The sequence below is a fragment of the Brassica napus genome, chromosome C5 (genome assembly GCF_020379485.1).
Source record: "Brassica napus cultivar Da-Ae chromosome C5, Da-Ae, whole genome shotgun sequence".
NCBI lineage: Eukaryota > Viridiplantae > Streptophyta > Magnoliopsida > Brassicales > Brassicaceae > Brassica > Brassica napus.
Window position 1 is genome coordinate 33,101,488 of NC_063448.1, and position 12,001 is coordinate 33,113,488.

At 40.6% G+C, this 12,001-nt stretch overlaps 1 protein-coding gene across 1 annotated transcript in view; it reads right to left on the reverse strand.

Annotated features, from left to right (window-relative positions):
* Positions 1-2,930: 2,930 nt before the first annotated feature.
* LOC125587637 overlaps positions 2,931-12,001 on the reverse strand; it is a 39,550-nt gene continuing 30,479 nt past the window's right edge. Inside the window, exon 3 of the mRNA XM_048758482.1 lies at positions 2,931-5,539. Coding sequence (XP_048614439.1) covers positions 4,137-5,534 — 1,398 coding nt within the window. The 5' untranslated portion in view covers positions 5,535-5,539 and the 3' untranslated portion in view covers positions 2,931-4,136. The remainder of the gene's footprint in view (positions 5,540-12,001) is intronic.

The window sequence follows — 12,001 nt, forward strand, 5'->3', positions numbered from 1 at the left end:
ATCCTCTCACCAATCTTTGTGCATATAACAGTGCTCTGTATGAAGTGGTGTAATCAAGCGCCATGCCAAACATGTTCCTCATTGCATCAGTGATATGCTGCGGAGTTATCCCATCAATGATTCCAACACGATCAATGAAAAGACTACCTACATACTTCGGAGTACAGTGTCTCCGCTGAGCGATTCGGTCTCCCGCTGAGCATAAATGTTTTTCCACATACTTTGTTACCCAAAACGTGTTTGTCCCATGTTTGACACTCGCTCTGACCTTCCATCCACAATAGCTAACCGGACATGTTGCCACAACGAGAGTTTTCGTTGATTTGTATAATCTGAAAGAAAACTTACCCCTCACTGCTGCCAACCGCAGCTCTGAAAGCAGTGCACCCTTGCTAACAAAACTCTGGTTGACATAGATGGTACCATTCGATTTTCCTCCTTCAATAGCATTTGTCTTAGCATATGCCTTTTGGATTTCTTCAAAACAAATATTATCATCATCTTCCTCGTCCTCATCTGGAACCTTTCCATAAAGACTGTAATCCCCACCATTCTGATCCGTTTCACCAACAATAGAATTATCAGCATCCTCCTCCCCATTTTCCTCCTCCCCATCTTGATTTTCATCTTCAACAAACTCATTATCACCAACATCTTCATCATCACCACCAACATCTTCTTCCCATTCACCAGCTTCATCATTATCACCAACATCTTTTTCCCATTCACCAGCTTCATCAATATCCCTTTTCTCTGAAACCGTTTCGACCTTGCTGCGGCTTGATACACAAAGACATACTCTATGGGTTTTGAGTATCTCCAGCAAGTTTCGAACTTGTCTATCACTTGTAACATGAATGGGAAGACTGCCTGGAGCCATCATCATTTCTGCTGGTAATGAGTAGCTAATCTCCACACTCACTGTTCTCATGTCCAGGTTATAATCTTCTTGAGCCATTGCAACAAGTTCAGCATGTGTTGAATCTTCATTCAATAAAAACAATCTTGCTCCTTTGAGATCATCAACCACAAAATCCCAACGGAAATCTCTCAACAACCATTCTCCATACACTGCATGTAACTGAAAAATCATCTGCAAATATTCAAAATAAAACACATTAGTAAACATAGAGAAAATGAAGAAGTTCAATAAACATTGCCGCAGACGACTTAGCATTAAGTCGTCCAGAAGACTTAAAGGTAAGTCGTCTAAAGAGGTCACTTTTGCAATTGAAAATTAAAAGGGACGACTTAATTCTAAGTCGTCCGGCTTTGTTTGTTAAAAAAAAAACTTCAGACGACTTATATATAAGTCGTCTACGAGAAACGGGCTAGTTTTGCATTTGACCGAATCGTGTCAGATCTTTGACTATTTCTGGACGACTTATAATTCAGTCGTCTCTGGGAAAGTTAAAATTTCAATATTTTATGAAAACTTGACGACTTACGTGTAAGTCGTCCTAAGGTTAGTTTTGTAATTGAAAAATAAAACTTGAAATTTAACTTTCTCCAGACGACTTAGATGAAAGTCGTCCAGCTAAACGACTTAATTTAAGGTCGTCCGGGATAAGCAAGGTTTGACCAGAAAATTGGGAAAAATTCTGGACGACTTTGCTTTCCCCGGACGACTTTAAATTAAGTCTTCTGGAGGGACGACTTTATATTAAGTCGTCTGGTTAAAGTTAAATTATGAAGTTTTATTTTTCAATTACAAAACTAACCTAGGACGACTTACACGTAAGTCGTCAAGTTTTCATAAAATATTAAAATTTTAACTTTCCCAGAGACGACTGAATTATAAGTCGTCCAGAAATAGTCAAAGATCTGACACGATTCGGTCAAATGCAAAACTAGCCCGTTTCTCGTAGACGACGTATATATAAGTCGTCTGGAGTGTTTTTTTTAACAAACAAAGCTGGACGACTTAATTTAAGTCGTCCGTTTGACCAGCAGACTCATCAGTAAGTCTTCTACATACAGATGACTTACTAGTAAGTCTTCTACGCGAACAGATCTTGAAAAAAAATTCAAATTCGTACCTTAAACTAGGTGAGATGACTTCGTTTGCACACAGGGTCTTCTCCAACCACCCAGAACCTCAAACGAAAGCAACCGTAAGTAAAAACGAAAGAAATATGGCTCTGTCAACCATAGCCCATATTTTGAATCAAAAGCTTGAGTTTTTTGGATGAATATAGAGAGAAAGTGAAAGAAATGTTGTTTTTAGTTCATAACAATTGAAACAGAGAGAGTGTAAAGAGATTTACGTGCATTAAAGGGCATTAAAAGCTCCAAACAGTTCGTACAAGGTTGTTGCCACTATTCATTGCAGTGACAATATTGTAAATACTTGAAGAAGATGAGGTTGAGACAGTAAAGAAGCCATTTTCGAAAAAAAAAAAAAAAAATGTTAATGGCATTTTCGTAGATAAAATGCAGGTGTGGGGTTAAAATCTCAAAAAAAAAGGAGTCAAAAGAAAAGGTTAGTTTTCTGTTTGACTTCAAGTTTTGAGTTACTTTTGCAAAAAGCCCTATAAAACCTTATAAGGGTTCTCAAGTCTAGCAGCTTAATTCTCAAGTCTAGCAACCTAATTCTCAAGTCTAGCAGCCTAATTCTGCTTCATGTTATCAAAGATAAATAATTAAAATAAAGTCTTGAACTGAGATCATCGAATGAGTGATAGGAAAGCAACATATGGCCTCATTAAAAACCTATCTTTGGAAAACCCAGTGGGACAAAACCAAAGATAGGGAAAAAGAGCACACATATGTTACTTGCTCATTTGATGTCTATCTTGGAGCTGAGATGGCTTGAATTGTGGCAAGTGTGTCTTGGTTGATCAAGCTTCTTCCAAGACTCTCTTCTTGCTTCAGTGATGTCTTAAGTAATCCTCCAATGGCTTCTTTGAGTTGCTTGCTTCTGGCTCGAGTCATAGGACCTTCAGATATGGCTAGAGCTCCTCCATCAGCTGGATCATCCATGCTCTCATTATCTTCTTTGTTTGGCTGGTCCATGATCATATCATCCCCTCCCTCTTGAAAAGGATTTGTCCTCAAATCTAGCTCATCTGCAACAAAAGGAGCCAAGTCAGTAACATTAACGTTGATAATCAGATTACACTTACCTTGCAAGCCTCTTTGATAGGCATTGTTGCTGACTGGATTTGTTTGGTAGAAGGAACTGATACGTTGGGCTCTCCATACTCCTGATGCATTCCCCAAACCCGATTCACACACACTGAAACAAAACAAGTTAGCACATGCGAAGTTGTCATAAAGTAAGAGTCTTATCCCAAATTTTTTTCTGCTCGGTTTTGGATTGTAGGCTGCATCTGGAGGTGCTTCTTTGATGATGATAAAGCCAGGGACGTCTTGGTGGTTATCCTGGTCTAGATCAGGTGGTTTGAATCTCTTATCTTCCTCATTTTTGTAGTTTCTTCTTATATGCTTCCAAGCTCTCTTAAAATCTGCACATGGCTCTTTTGACAAAAACAAGTGCATCATATCTGTGTAATTAAATAAAGAACTTTTGAAAACATGATTATTTACCTTAGCATGCTCACCTGGTCGCCATAGACAGGATTGAGATGTTCTAAACTCAGAAAAGTTCAGACAAAGCAAACACAGAATCACCCGACTTGTAGAGCCCATAACTCTTTCATTTAGAACCTTTGGACATGATTCCAATTCGACGTGAGACCATGATGAGTTAAGTTTCCATGGCAGTTGAGTTTGTTGCTTAATTCCTTCTGGTTGCTGAGATATGATCCTCGGACTGCTCCTATGTCAAAGCTGGCGGCTAGACAGCTTCCAAGATTTGATTGTTGCATCTCCAATTTAGCCAAGGATCCATTCTTGATACTCTGATCATTACTATAGCCTCTCCTTTAGAAAAGTATAGCACTCAAAACTGTTTGTCCTCGGGTTGGTTTATTTGGAGATTGATGTAGACTGAGTCCATCTGGTGGTTTCTCTTTGATTTGAGAAGAAAACATGAGTTCTCCTCCTACTCCAGTAATCACTTCACCATTTACTCTAATGAAATCTCCATCTCCACTCTTGGTTTGACAATCTCTGAAATGGTATTGAAGCTTTTGCAAATCTAGTGGCTTACACACCTTGACATGATCAAGAAGCTAGACATTTTGATCAGCTTCCAAATCTTTATTACCCAAGCTGGTTCTAGCACGAGCAGAGCACTCTCCAGGGATGATAAGTATGCTGTCATATACTCCAGGTTTCCACAAGTAGATCTGTAACCTTCCAGCCCAATTGCGTTGTCTTGTTTGTTGGATCCAGGAAAGAGTGGGTAACATTCTCCAATTGGTTTCGTAGTGAAACTCTTGCTGAGCTGAGACGTGCATCCCTTTAACTTCAGATGGTAAAAGATCACCAAAAACAATTGTTGTTGCTGCCGATTTCTTCTCAATCACTATGGGATTGTTCCTGTGATTCCACAAATCTCCTCCAGGCTCAAATACAACATGTTCCATGCCCAGTTCGTGTCTTGAAAGCTCTACTGCTCTGGTCTTGTTCCAGACAAAGAGATGGATCAGAAAAGTATCCAAGAATGTCTTTTGGAGATCACACGGATCAAAGACAATCAGTTGTCCCTTTTTGTAAGCTGTTTGTGGTTCCCTGGGTGTCTCTTCTGGTACTATGGCTTGTTTGAAAGGAACCATGACGTTCTGAACAGGCTGCTCATCTTTCTGAATGGCAACTGATGATTCTTTGGCTTGATCTCCTTGAATAGAGGTAGTTGATACCGGCTCTGCTGAATTAAGTTCTGAGACTGAAGTGATTAACTCCTGGTTCTGTTCTTCTAAGGATGGACGTGTAGTATGGGTATCCCTGAATTGTTTCTCCACATCCATAATCACCTGAGACAGCTTCTTTATGTCCTCCTCACTGAACCAGCTCGTTGTCTTGCTAGGTAAACCAATAACACTGGTTGAACTTGATCTCATTCTACTTTGTTGTTCCTGGACTGAGTTTGAAGAGCATGGCTTTGTTTCATACTGTTTTCGAAGTACTTCCTTGTGGTACTGTCTTGGAACATACTTATGACACATCAAAGCCCTCAATTTGAGCCAGGTTGCAACAGGTTCTTTTCCATAGTGTCTCCTAGATGACACCAATTGATTCCACCAGCTTGAAGCATAACCATAAAACTCAGCAGTAGCCATTTGAACCTTCTTTCTTTCAGCAGAGTGTTGACAGTTAAAAATCAACTCCATCTTCTCTTCCCACTCCACGTATGCAGCAGGGTCAGCATCACCATAGAAAGGAGGGATTTTTAGCTTTTGATCAGCCAATTTATCTTTGTGATTGCTTCGGCCTTCATGCCCACGTCTTTGTCTCCTCTCACTGCTTCTAGACTCAAAACTCTGACCAGTAGCTTGTTGGAGTTCCTGTCTCAACTCATGCCGGAATTTATCAAGGCTGGCTTTCATCTTCTCCTGCATCTGAGCACTCATAACCTTAAGTAAAAGCTTTTCATCCTTAGTGAGTTCTCCTTTTTGATCTCCTGCCATGGTACCTGAGACAAGAGAAAGACTAAGCCAGTAAGTAGTTCAAAATCAAAATTAAATAAGGAAAACAAACAAGAGATGAAACAGATTCAGCACAGATCTAGAATAAAAATTCTCAGATTTATCACATTCAAAGCACAGAACAACAGATCTATCAATATTGACCTCAGATTGAAAATAACAAGCCCTAAATCAGACAATAATCAGATACTCAACCTAAGATTAGATCTAGAACAGTTTGACCAAAAACTCAAACAGATCAAGAAAAACTCAACCTATTCAAGCCCAAATCGAATCAGATTCAAATCTAGACAGAGAATTTCGACCACAAACCCAAACAGAACAGATCTAAACAGATTAGAAGAATTTCAATTTTTTTTTTTTTCAGATCTAGGGTTTATAAGAAAATTTCGAAATTGAAAACAGAAGTAGAGAGTTTAGAAACTTCCTTCCAGAAATTTGCTCTGATACCACATAATACACTCCTAGGATGCTTCTCTGGTTGGAATGGGATAGATCCTTGCAAACAGAGAATCAAAGACTCAATCTGCTTCAAGGTTTGTGGAATGAATGGTGACACAAAGAGATGTGAGAGGTCTTCTTGATACTCCTAAGTGAATCCCTTGGATATGACACACCAAGACAATCACTCTTGTGGTTTTGTTAGATATGACACACTAACAAAGACTCAAGAAATCTCAGATCTACAAGAAGACTTGCAGCCGTCAGAGAGAGACAAGAGTCTGAAAATAAAAGATTGGATAGTTCTATTAGGGTTTTCAGACACATATTTATAGAGAAGGCAAGGAACAAGCTCTTTGGTCTCTAAATGGGCCTTAAAAATAAACCTTATAAAACCTTATAAAAACCTTATAAAACCTTATAAGGGTTCTCAAGTCTGGCAGCTTAATTCTCAAGTCTAGCAGCCTAATTCTGCTTCATGTTATCAAAGATAAATAATTAAAATAAAGTCTTGAACTGAGATCATCAAATGAGTGATAGGAAAGCAACATATGGCCTCATTAAAAACCTATCTTTGGAAAACCCAGTGGGACAAAACCAAAGATAGGGAAAAAGAGCATACATATGTTACTTGCTCATTTGATGTCTATCTTGGAGCTGAGATGGCTTGAATTGTGGCAAGTATGTCTTGGTTGATCAAGCTTCTTCCAAGACTCTCTTCTTGCTTCAGTGATGTCTTAAGTAATCCTCCAATGGCTTCTTTGAGTTGCTTGCTTCTGGCTCGAGTCATAGGACCTTCAGATATGGCAAGAGCTCCTCCATCAGCTGGATCATCCATGCTCTCATTATCTTCTTTGTTTGGCTGGTCCATGATCATATCATCATGTATACCAAGCCCCAAGACAAGCAGAGTTGAGCTCAATTAGGTTGGAGGTCAGCTTTGGTTCCTTCAAACACTCTCAGCAAGTGTAGCATAGTTGACAGGTTGATCCACTTTGGTATCTTTAGTACTATCTGCAACTAGTAAGTCTAGAATGGTGTGGTTAGATAGCAAGCAAAATCAATAAGTTGTTCATCCCCTTCTTGACTCAATAAATTTTTTTTTTTTTGAAAACATTTTCATAAGACTCATGAATAAACTACTATCAGTAAACCTCACCCCAGACTTAAACTACACTGTCCCCAGTGTAAATTCAATCAGAGTTATGGTAATAACTAAATCATAAGGACTCAATGTAACAAGTTAGAACAATATACCAGACCGGAATGGATGTCGATCGATGTAAAGGTGTTGATATCGGTCGCGGCAGGTGATGTTCTGTCGATCGATGTTGGTAGTGTTTCGTCGGTCGATACTCACAGCAATCGTCTACTTGGATCTCTCTTTTTTTTTATGACCTGAATTAATTAAAAACCAACTTAAATACTAGATTAATAAAAACTAATTAAATATTACCTAATAATGGGTTGCCTCCCACTCAGCGCTTTGTTATAGTCATTTAACTTCACTTTTGGAGGTGATTCGACTAGTAATGTGGAAAGTTGGAACTTGCTGGGAAACAAGTCTCCATCTTTTCTCTGCGCTTGTTGAACCATGTACCAGTGAAGTCTCTCATTGCTTCATCTCCTCTATGCCATCTGTCCTTCATTGTTGCAGTTGTGTTCTCTGTCTTCTGTAATCTGTCTCCAAGACTTTCAAAGTTGAACTGATGTCTCATAAGTGTAGCGTAAGTGTCAGCTGAAATATCCTATCCATGGTTGTGTGTATCAGACATGTCTGATGTCACCTTTGGTACTAGCCTGCCTCGGTTTGTAGCTTCGTCGACCGATGTGCGTCTATGATTGTCGGTCAATTTTTTGTTGCGTATGTCGATCGATGCTGATGCTTCTGGTCGACGAGCGACGTATCCCTGAATCTCTACTATCTCCCTCTGTATTGCTTCTATCTGAGAAGTCAAAGACCTTGTTGGTGTCAAAATCGGTCACGACGGAGTCAATGTCTAAAAGTCCCCGGAAAGTATTTCTCGCAATATAAATTTCGTATAATTTTTATTGAAAAGGTTATACGACGAGTTATCGATATATTTTATCGACAACAAGACGCAAACATTGTTGGGGTCAAAAACGGTTATCTCAAAATAAACGAAATATTTCTCAACACACTCTCGACAAAAGCTCCTGAGCAAAAGACTCGAGAGAAATGGATCACGGAACCAAACACGCAGTCCAACTCGTTTGCTCAGACCTTTTGAGGTGCAGAACTGCACAGACACGTCAGATGTTTAGCTATGGATGAAGATCTCGCCATGGTTTGATTGAGTCCATCTTTTGATACAAGATAGATCTTTGAGTTAGCTTTCAAATGCCACCGGTCTGCGGTCAATCAGCATCCTAAAGCATAAGTTATGCCTGTTTTATTGAAGGGTGGACAGAGCACACCGTCCAACTCGGTGGATGGCCGAGCTGGATCGACCAAAACGACCAGCTCGGCCATCCGCCGAGCTGAACCAGTCCAGCTCGGCAGATGGCCGACCTGAATGGACCACGCGACCATCTCAGCCATCCGTCGAGCTGGACTGGTTCAGCTCGGCGGATGGCCAAGCTGGATCGAACACGCGACCAGCTCAGCCATCCGCCGAGCTGTACCGACCAGCTCGACCATCCGAAGAGCTGGACTAGTCCAGTTCGGCGGATGGCCGAGCTGAATTGAACACGTGACCAGCTCGGCGGATGGCCGAGCTGGATCGAACACGCGACCAGCTCGGTCATCTGCCGAGCCGGATGGCCGAGCAGGATCGAACACGCGACCTGCTCGGCCATCCGCCGAGCTGGATTGATAATGCGACTAGCTCGGCCATCCGCCGAGCTGAACCAGTCCAGCTAAACCAGCAGTTGAGAGAGTGTATAGGACTTTGCCACCCTTTCCTCCTAACAAGACGCAAACTAAGCGAGAATTGGATAAAGCGATCTGCAAGAAAGCATTCGTTAAAATTACGCTGGAAATGCCACTAACTGATGCCATAAAAGTATCACCTTCGATAAAGAAGTATGTTAAGGACATGGTATCCAACAGCTTCCCAGCTGTCGAACACAACGTCATGATTGTTTCAGACAAGGTGAGTGCAATAATCCAAGGCGAAACTCCGATCAGGAGACCTGATCCGGGCAGTTTTGTTCTGGATTGCAGCATACGAAACAAGAGTTTTCCTCGATCCCTTTTTGACCTGGGATCCAGCGTAAATCTAATGCCGCACTCTGTCGCGATATCCCTGGGATACGACGAGTTCAAACCAACCAAAATAACTTTGGTTCTTGCTGATAAGTCCGTTAAAGTACCTGAGGGAGTACTAGATGATGTGCCAATAAGGATTAATGACTGTCACGTACCAACGGACTTCGATATGTTGAAATACCAGAATGAACCAAAAGATTCCCTCATTTTAGGTAGACCACTTCTAGCTACCGCTGGTGCGATCATCGACGTGAAGTAAGGTCGAATATGTCTAAACATTGGAAACATTCCAATGACCTTCGATATGGAAAAACTGATCAGACGACCCTTAATCGATAAACAAACCTCTTACATGGATGAAATATTTGAGTTGGCTGAAAAAGCCTTCATAGACGTATGCTCAGATGATCCCATGGAAAAAGTTCTCACATTTACAGAAGAGGAGACGTTTAGCAACAGCAGAAGGGCTGATGAATACGCGCAATTAATGGACGCAAGTGTAGAATTAACAAATGTCGATGACATGGTGAATGACGATTTGGAAATCAACGTCGATCGATATTTGAAGGCCGCCTTCGATCGACCATCCTCGCTAGAAAACTGGGATCCCGAGAAAGCACAAAAAATTGAGTTAAAGCAACTACCTGCCAGACTCAAATACTCTTTTCTCTAAAATAAATCCTACCCCGTAATCGCAAATGCCAACTTAACAAACTGAGAGCTTGCGTTGTTACTTATTAAACTGTGGAAGTATAGGAATGCTATCGGGTACTCTCTTGAGGATATTCCTGGTATATCTCCAAATCTGTGCATGCGCCGAATTCACTTAGAAGACGATTCCAAATCGTCAGTGGAACAACAAAGGAGGCTAAACCCGAATTTGAAAGAAGTTGTTAAGAAGGAAATTATCAAACTTCTAGATGATGGAGTCATCTACCCAATTTCGGATAGCAACTGGGTAAGCCCCGTGCATATTCTACCTAAGAAAGGTGGAATTACAGTGGTAAAGAATGATAAAAACAAACTAATTCCTACACGAACTTTCACTGGACATCGAATGTGTATCGATTATAGAAAACTAAATGCTGCCACCAGAAAAGATCACTTTCCTTTACCCTTCATTGATCAAATGTTGGAAAGATTGGCAAATCACCAATACTACTGTTTTCTTGACAGATACTCGGGATTTTTCCAAATCCCTATACATCCTGATGATCAAGAAAAGACTACCTTTACATGCCCTTACGGAACATTCATATACCGCAGAATGCCATTCAGTCTTTGTAATGCTCATGCCACTTTCCAACGATGCATGATGTCAATCTTTACGGACATGATAGAAGATTTCATGGAACTCTGATATCACTCAAATTACCCTAAGGAGTGAATTACTCTCTCAAATAAGAGGTTCAGTTGTAATACTTAGGGATCAAATCCACAAAGAGCTAGGGAACCTAATAAATCTAATCAGATTAGTTAAGCTAGGTTGTTTAGTGTTTTAAATGTAAAGTTACAGGTTTGTGAGCAAGTGATTGCTCGATTGATTGATTGGGGTTTTGGTACTTAAATGGAAATAGCTAGACTTAGGGTTTTTATTCAGGTAATCAGGATTATAATTCTACAGATGCATAATAAGTTGTATGCAAGACATTATAGAGCTAAACACTTAATAACAAACCATTAGGCTTTCGCTTTCTAAGTTTGTCTATTGACTAGTGTCGATCGATTGTTCTATAGGAATATCGATCGATACACTTGTTGAAATGTCGACCGATTAGTCAATTGGAATATCGACCGACGCTCTTGGTCAAGCGTTAATGCGCGGATTAAATATGCTCACTAAGCTTCCTAGTTCATCTCTCGCCTTACTCTAGCAATCTTAGCTCAGTTAGGATGGATTCAGGGTGATATGCAAGCTATCACTTATGTCTACGACTCATAGGGCAAGTTCTAGGTAGCTAATCTAGAAACAGACATTAATGACAATCCTAAAGATGAATATCACAACTTAGCAATATATAGTTGGGGCTAATCCCTCATAACCTATTTAAACCCTAAAATCTAACAAGAGAACTACTTAGACATGGCTAAGCAATTCATAACAGCAATAAGGTATAACAACTGCATAGATAAATAAATAGATATCAATGGAGTTCCAATCACAAATCTGTTTGGATCTTCTCTCCAATCTACTAATTATCCTAGAAAACCTTTGCTTTAAAATCAGTAAAACAAGAAAGCACACTTTGCCTCTAACATGTTGACAAAGCTTTATATAATTAGGTTAAAACTCGTCAGGGGTAATCTTGTAAATAGGTGAAGACTTGGGCTCTAAGTCGGCTGAGACCAAATGGGCTTTCTGCGCGCCTCGCTGTCGATCGATGTCAATATGTGAACATCGATCGATTATTCTTCCTCAATGTCGACCGATGGTCGTGCTCGATGGTCATCTCGGGTGCTTACTCCAAATATCTCCAAAATGCTCTAAAATCATCACTTTCCTCCAAATCACTCTTGATCCTATAAATATGCTAAACAGGTCGCTGCACAGTGTAGCTGTGCGGGGTGGTCGACGGAGCACTGAGGAGGTTTAGGTTGGGATGAAACTGGATGCTGGCGAGGCCTGCTGAGAAGTCTGTGAGTGCACGGTGGGGTAGCTGTACCAAGTGCAGGCCATCCTCATCCCTGAAACACCAGTAGCGGTTCCCCTTGAGCCATTGTCCACTCGTGAGGTGCGCTGCATCCATGTAGAAGATCTGGTCGTTCATCGTAGCAT